The sequence below is a fragment of the Rhinichthys klamathensis genome, unplaced genomic scaffold (assembly GCF_029890125.1).
Source record: "Rhinichthys klamathensis goyatoka isolate OS25496 unplaced genomic scaffold, OSU_Roscu_1.1 h1tg000527l_1, whole genome shotgun sequence".
Lineage (NCBI taxonomy): Eukaryota > Metazoa > Chordata > Actinopteri > Cypriniformes > Leuciscidae > Rhinichthys > Rhinichthys klamathensis.
The window spans coordinates 502,501-510,894 of NW_026607004.1; the positions used below are offsets into that span (position 1 = coordinate 502,501).

Here is an 8,394-nt window from a genome sequence, read left to right on the forward strand (position 1 = left end):
TGAGTTATTTAAACCACTTACATTTTCTGTTTTTATTTATTTCATTTTTTTAATGAAATTAAATTTTTTATTTTATTTTATTTTATTTGAATTTTTTATTTTGATCACACAAGTAGAAACAAAATCACTATAGACCTTATGTAGCCCCGCCCCTTTTCCGCGCTGAGCTCATTGTCTCTTGACTTCCGGTCTGTATTTTCAAAGCGATCTTGCATAGGTATGAATGAACGGCTCGTTAAAAAAAAATCCCAAGGTCCATTTGTTAAGACATATGCTTTACAATGCTTATCATAAACATTACAATGCTCATGATAACTTTCGTTAACTCTACAATAAGTAAATCAACTTCACCAGCTAATTACTCCTGGACAGCGATGCCATAGAAATATACAGAGCGACCGCAAAAACGGAAGTTCAAAGACAATATTCTAAAGATGGCGGCGCCCTCGTTTCTCTGGTGCATAAAAAGGTCTATAAAACAGCGAAAAACATTCTTGATTTTTAACCATCATTTTTACCCAGTCGTTTGTTAACTGGTTGAATATTTCTCTTGGTCAGGCTCGGAGTTGATGCCCAAGGCTTTGTCCACCAGGATTGTTGGAGGGATCTGGTGGTTCTTCACCCTCATCATCATCTCGTCCTACACGGCTAACCTGGCCGCCTTCCTCACCGTGGAGCGAATGGACTCGCCGATAGACTCGGCCGACGACCTGGCCAAACAGACCAAGATTGAGTACGGGGCCGTGAGGGACGGCTCCACTATGACTTTCTTTAAGGTTAGGCAACTTTTAGATCAGGCAATCCAGGTCTCATATACAAAAAAATCAGTCTGTTTAAACATTGTATGCAGTATCTGTGTGTTTTGTGATATGTTGGTTTGGCATTGACTTGAGAGAGCTGGTTTGAGGGTTGACGGGTGAACGGGTGAACGGGTTCCACCTCCAGACACTCAGACCTGTGATTTTACATGCACAGATTGGCGGGAATGATTACAGGACACGAACCTCAGCCAGAGGGAATTCAACATGTACAGAGCGAATTAAAGAAGCTTATAGAGGAAGAGAGAGTTATGAGGACATCTGTCACAGCACTGACTTAGACCAGCAAAGCAAAGAAGGATTTTATGGCATAAGGTCAGGAAGTCCAGTAGTAAGATCAGCGTACTGTACATACATTCAAAGCGGAAACAATAAACGTGTCTGAAACACTGCTCTTCTCCTAAAAAATTTGTGCTATGGCTGTAAATAATTTCATATCGTTATTGAAAATAGAGATTGTAAATATTTTCTTTGAGAAAGTGATAGTTTTGGCTCTTAAATCTGATTATAAATTGATAGTTCTAGTTCTTATGAACCTTAGTTTACATAGATCTACTTATGATGCTTTATGAATCTGATTAAATAAATAACATATTATATTAATAAAATACTTAAATATATAATACAGCCTCTCCTATTTTATTTCTTAATTAGATGATCAACATTCAAAACTGTCAAATATTTGATATACTCACAAAAACAAAGACTAATGAACTACCGTACAATTGTTGCCTTTTATCATGTTCTGTTGCTGACATTTTACAACGACAAGATTGTTTTGTAGAGACAATCATGATTACTGATACTTTTTACAGTATTTTATTTTATTTTATCATCATTCAAAACTAAAATTAGTTGATATACTCACAAAAACAAAGGCTAACGAACTAGATTAATTTGCACAAAAAAAAAAGAAAGAATATTTTTTAATGATTAATAATAAGTATGTTTTTTCATATTGCTGTTGCTGAAATTTTACAAAAGCAATAAAACACTTTGTTTTGTACACTCGATCCTGGTGGACAGTGATTTTATTTAATTTAATTTTTTATTTTATTATTTCTTTGGTAAAATCTGTCACATACCTTTAAGTGGCTACTTGCATTAAACGTTTTCATTTATGCATTTGTCATTTGGGTATATTCCCCTGGAAACTAACCCATGCCACATGCTCTACACTACAATAATGCTCTGACATATCTTTCCCAGAAATCAAAGATCTCCACCTACGAGAAGATGTGGGCGTTCATGAGCAGCCGGAAGAACACAGCGCTGGTGAAGAATAACCGAGAGGGAATCCAGCGTGTGATGACCACAGACTACGCTCTCCTGATGGAGTCCACCAGCATCGAGTACATCAGCCAGAGGAACTGCAACCTCACACAGATCGGAGGACTCATCGACTCCAAGGGCTACGGAGTGGGCACTCCTATCGGTACACTCACAGTAAACTAGGAGTGTCAAAAAGGTTTCATTAGAAACTGCATCATGTAGCTGCATTTGAATTACCTGGTGTTGTTTAAAAATGTAAAAATAGTAAGTTGAAAATTATACTTAATATGATTGAATCAACGAGTAAATTGAGTTATACCAGATCTGGTATGTAAACCACACACACACACACACACACACATATACTATATATATTCTCTTTAAGGTCTCTAAATTACATTTAATTAGGATATATCAATAAATATTAATAAATTGGTAACACTTAATAAGGTCTCATTTGTTAGATTAATGCTGTGTTTTAGAGCACTTATTAATCTTTGTTAATGTTAGTTAATAGAAGTATGTTCACGGTGCATTAGGTAATCTTTGGTAATGTTTACAAATTAAGCTTTGTAAAGTGTTACTAATCAATCTTTATAAATATTCTGTCAAAAACGTATTTATTTAGTTAGTTTTCATTTTATTTTCTTTCAGTTTGAGAAACCATAATTTGAACCAGTGATATTTTGTAATATTGCATCATATTTATTCACATGTTTCAATAAATCAATATGCTGCTGATTACAGAAATGCAAAAATTGAACACTTCACCTTTAAACCTGTAAAATAAAAGTACTAGCCTTTTGAAAATATTTAGGAATGACAAATCCTAGAAAAACGGACTTGAAGCATTGTTATTTTTGTACTTTTTTTGTACCTTAGATTTTTTTATTTTTTTTATTTGAACATGTTTTTGTTTATTTTGTATTAAAATGTTTATATTGTAGTTAAAGATTTTGTATTTTTGTTGTGTTTTTGTCTTTTTTTTATTAGATTTGTGTTTTTTTGTTAGTATTTTTTTTTCCATTTTTAGTTATTTTAGTACTTCAAACAAACCAGTGTTATTTTAGTATCATTGAGATACTATAATATTTTTTATTAATATTTTGCATAATTTTATATTTTTATTTGGTTTTCGATTTAATTTTATTTAAAGTTTTAGTTGCCTTGTGTGTTTTTGTCATTTTAAGTAGTTTTTTTAGGTCTATATAGTTTTTATAAATTTTTATTTCCGTTTTTGTTACTTTAGTACATCAAGTTGAAAGAAAATTAAAATTAGAAATGTTGCCTAAGCAACTAGCTGAAACAAAAAAATATATATGTTTTATTTTATTTCAGTTAACGGTTGTTTCAAGTAACACATGTTCTTTTATGGTTTTAGCTGGCTATAATAATCCTGAAATAAACAACAAAAATGAAAAACTTTAGCAACTCGCTGATATAAAATAAGTTAATTTAAAGGTAGGTTAGGCAATTTTTTTTTACAAAAACTTTGTTATACTGTTAAACTCTCTTCACATCCTGATGGCAATCAATAATAGAAGTGGTCTAAATATTAAAACATGTATCAAACTATATTAAAATGGTATCTTCTGTGGAAGTCTCAGGACCAAAAAATGCTCGTCCAATCATTGCATGAGAGGTAGTCTCGTGACGCTTTGCCTCGTGTGTGTGTGTGTGTGTGTTCATGTGTTTTGAAGCAGGCGTGTCTTTGGAAACGCTCTTTTTCATGGCTTTAGTTTTAGACACTGATAATAACCCTGGGTTTCTGTCAGGTTCCCCGTATCGGGACAAGGTGACCATCGCCATCCTGCAGTTACAGGAGGAGGGGAAACTCCACATGATGAAGGAGAAGTGGTGGCGAGGAAACGGCTGTCCCGAGGAGGACAGTAAAGAGGCCAGCGCTCTGGGTGTGGAGAACATCGGAGGAATCTTCATCGTTCTGGCGGCCGGACTCGTCCTCTCCGTGTTCGTGGCCATCGGGGAGTTCATCTACAGGTCCAGGAAGAACCTGGACATCGAGGAGGTGAGCGTGGGACAGTGTGAATGGCACAATAAATACTGATGTAGGAGCTGGTGGACGTCACAGGACTTCTGCTCCTCGACTCTCCTAAAGCCGGACATACACTGACTGAACATTACCTGCGGTGTTATATGATGTCAGCTGTGTTATAACTGGGGGCGACGTTGGACAAAAAACTTTTTTAATTTTCAGATGTATTTTCAGAGATGGACAATGAGATGAAAAGTCAGTGAGATATGAATAAAGAGAGGAGGGTTAGTTTAAGGTGAACTGCAGTTCAATTATCACATTGTAGAGTAGCTCACATCCATGTAGTTTGTATTTAGATTTAAAGGACTTGAACATTTTATTCTTTACAGACATATTCCTTCTTTATCTAATTTATGATAAGACATGTCTGTGGGTTTTATTATAGGTGATGTGTGTAATTTTTCCATGTTAAAATGTTCATTTCAAGCTCGAGTCATTTATAAGTTGGTTCATTGGTTGATTTTCCCGAAGAGTGCGAACAACAGTTTTAACATGCCCGAATTCAGTCAAATGGTAGATGGGAAACCTGTTTGAAAACAGTCATTTATTTCATTTGGTGATGCAGAAATTACATACTTCACCTTTAAAGGCTCATGCTGACCGTTTTAGCCTTTCTCTTATAAAATGACTTATTTTATTTCACGACTGTTTGTAACATTTGTCTTAAAGCCGTGTGTTATATGAACCCCCTTTTTTAATAGTGAGAACAAACAAACATGTCTATAATGCAGATTTAACATGCAGATCCAGCACTGCAGACGTCCTAACAAGTCGTTTTTCTGGCAATTTCTCTAAAATTGAAAATGCTGTGCAGATCATATGCGACGTTTAATATGCAACGTAGTTTGGATGAATGGATTCGAATCTGCACAACACAAATGTTTTTGTCGCGGCTGTTTTTGTGTTCGCAGAGATTTTTAACCTCAGATTAACGGACTGGTTATGTTTTATTCAGTCTACAGGTGCAAGACTTTGTCTTCGTTTTTCATCATCCTTTCTGCTTTTGTATCGTTTGACACTTGTGAAAATGCATATAAATATTTTATCTCATTGAAATGATTTCTTTACGAGAACAATATATGTGTTTTTTTGGGGGGGATTCTTGATTAATTTCCTTTTTTATTATTTGCCTCTTGTAGTCGATCAGTGCTTTAATGATGTTTTTTTCACAGATGGACGTTCAGTCTTCTGCACCTGAAACTAAAATGGACTGAATTGAGTTTAAGTATTTTATTATTGATCCACTTTGGTGATGGACTTATACTGAGAAAACCTGAGAAAATTTGTATCGGTCAATAAAATCAAGTAATGAAAACGACAAATTATAGGTCAGACAATTGCATTTTAATTCCATTTCCTCCATTGTTAAAGGAAACATCATGAAATGAAAATCATTATCATTTACATAATCTTCATTTAGTTTAGTTTTTTTATACAACAACAGTTAATAGTAACACAGCTGTCTGTCTCCAAAGAACAACAATAAAAAGCAACATAAAAGTAATTAATATGATTTGTTTACAATATTTTTCCTAAATTCGTACAATATCTTTCTTTGAGGATCAGATTCTCTATTGTCTGAAAATCTCCATATGCCTCAGCTCTCATTACACGAATGTGATACAATCCTGTTTTGTGTCAGTGATGTGAAACCTTTCACTTTTGAGTGAGCTTGCTTTAACTCAGTCTTGTAAACTATTACTGAGTCTTTTCTGAATAAATCAAGAGCAGGTGACCTTGTGGAGGAACTAGTATGCAGCTTCTTCGAGGACTCAATGTCTCTCCACAGGTTCTCCTTGAAACCTCTGTTATCTGCAATGAAGGTGCCGGTTTTTGTCACTTTTTCAGTTCTCATGTCTCACAATTTCCATATGATTATGAATGCTGGCTTCAGGGCTCGACCCATCAAAAGAATCATCTCTGATTTCTGTGTGTGTGTGATTTCTGCCTTCCTTCAAAGGCTTTGAGGGTTTTAAGTGAGAGAAAACTGAATGAAAAAACTCTTGCATTTTCGTTTCTTCCACCCTTTTCTGACCTTTTGAATTTGTCCATGCGATGTTCATGTTCTAGAACCCGAAGGCCGAAACAACACGTCGACCTCCACAAAAATGGGTATAAATTGAAACTGCTTTGACACTTTTACTCATTCAGTCAGTGACACAACAACAACAACAACAAAACATTAAAAGTAATTACATTAGAAAAATATTATTTTTCCTGCAGCATTTAAGTGCAGATTTAATTCTTGATCTAATGCAACGGCAGTCAGGACATAAAAATACCTTTTGGGACACAAAACACTTTACTATTAGTCTGCCATTAAAAGGAAACGGTATAGTGTCTTTTTAACCCGTGTGTATTTTTGTCCAGTTTGTGAACAAGGGAATAGTATGGAAGCCCATTTCCACCACATAAAAGAAAAAGAAAAAACATGCTTTATTAAATCTATGGGATAAAAAGTCATTATTATGACAAACTGAATTATGACAAAAAATTAAACTTTTACTGTCATGACTTTTTATTTCATAAATTTGACTTTTATTTCCTCAGAGCATCTCTTGGGCTGAATGAGAGTTTGAGCCACACAGAAGTTTCAAAGAAGCTTTTGCATTAATCTGCGGTGGAGATGACAGTCTGAGGTTTGTGCATTTTGATGAACTCTGGGATTGAGTTTAAAACTGCTTTCATTTTAGTTCACTTGACCGTAATCCTCTAACCCTGCTTTCTTAATCAAAACTGGGAGTTTTTAATCTAGCGTTGCGCAGCGCAGGATTACGGCTCTATGACCTTGTGCTGCAGCACAGCTGTTTCCTCCTACAGCAGCTCTCCGTGTTGTAGCGCTTGTGGCGGATGGAATAATCAGACTCTGTGTCTTTCTCTGCATGTGCGATGTGTGTGTGTGTGTGTGTGTGTTTAAGTTGTTGTAGACAAATTGTACGTCTTCATATCGGTGGTCTGAATAGAAGGATTATCAGTGTGTCTGCACATTAAAGGGATAGTTCACCCAAAAATTAAAGTTCTGTCATCATTTACTCGCCCTCATGTTGTTCTAAACCCGTAAGATTTTTGTTCATATTCGTAAAACAAATGAAGATCTTTTAGGAGAAATCTGAGAGCTTTCTGTTCCTCCATTGACAGCTAGACAACTACCACTTTAATGCTTCAAAAAGTTCATAAAGAGATCGTAAAACGAAACCATATGAATTGGGAGATTCAGTCAAAATTTTCTGATAAGACACGATCGCTTTATATGATGCCACTAGGCTGACCAAAGTGCTTTACAGAACAGCCATATAAAGAAAATAATACCTGCATAACAACACATAAAACACAAATAAAAGCAGCAAAGCTAAGGGCAACAAGAACCAATGAGGTTTATTCTCGTGTTACGCATCATGTTTGAGCTTCAGCAAGAACCAATGAGGTTCATTCTCGAGTTACGCATCATGTTTGAGCTTCCTCAAGAACCAATGAGGTTCATTCTCGTGTTACGCATCATGTTTGAGCTTCCTCAAGAACCAATGAGGTTCATTCTCGTGTTACGCATCATCTTTGAGCTTCAGCAAGAACCAATGAGGTTAATTCTCGTGATACGCAGCACGTTTGAGCTTCAGCAAGAACCAATGAGCTTCATTCTCGTGTTACGCATCATGTTTGAGCTTTAGCAAGAACCAATGAGGTTCATTCTCGTGTTACGCATCTTGTTTGAGCTTCAGCAAGAACCAATGAGGTTCATTCTCGAGTTACGCAGAACGTTTGAGCTTCAGCAAGAACCAATGAGGTTCATTCTCGTGTTACGCATAATCTTTGAGCTTCAGCAAGAACCAATGAGGTTCATTCTCGAGTTACGCAGCACGTTTGAGCTTCCTCAAGAACCAATGAGGTTCATTCTCGTGTTACGCATCATGTTTGAGCTTCCTCAAGAACCAATGAGTTTCATTCTCGTGTTACGCATCATCTTTGAGCTTCAGCAAGAACCAATTAGGTTCATTCTCGTGATACGCAGCACGTTTGAGCTTCAGCAAGAACCAATGAGCTTCATTCTCGTGTTACGCATCATGTTTGAGCTTCAGCAAGAACCAATGAGGTTCATTCTCGAGTTACGCATCATGTTTGAGCTTCCTCAAGAACCAATGAGGTTCATTCTCGTGTTACGCATCATGTTTGAGCTTCAGCAAGAACCAATGAGGTTCATTCTCGTGTTACGCATCATGTTTGAGCTTCAGCAAGAACCAATGAGGTTCATTCTCG

General features: G+C 36.0%; 1 protein-coding gene across 7 annotated transcripts in view; it reads left to right on the forward strand.

The window, feature by feature from the left end:
- grik1b (glutamate receptor, ionotropic, kainate 1b) overlaps window positions 1-4,566 on the forward strand; it is a 51,598-nt gene extending 47,032 nt beyond the window's left edge. For all 7 annotated transcript variants that reach the window (XM_056238608.1, XM_056238609.1, XM_056238611.1 and 4 more), the window contains 3 exons: window positions 559-776; window positions 2,028-2,253; window positions 3,866-4,566. In XM_056238608.1, coding sequence (XP_056094583.1) covers window positions 559-776; window positions 2,028-2,253; window positions 3,866-4,155 — 734 coding nt within the window. In that variant the 3' untranslated portion in view covers window positions 4,156-4,566. The remainder of the gene's footprint in view (window positions 1-558; window positions 777-2,027; window positions 2,254-3,865) is intronic.
- The last annotated feature ends 3,828 nt before the right edge of the window (window positions 4,567-8,394 follow it).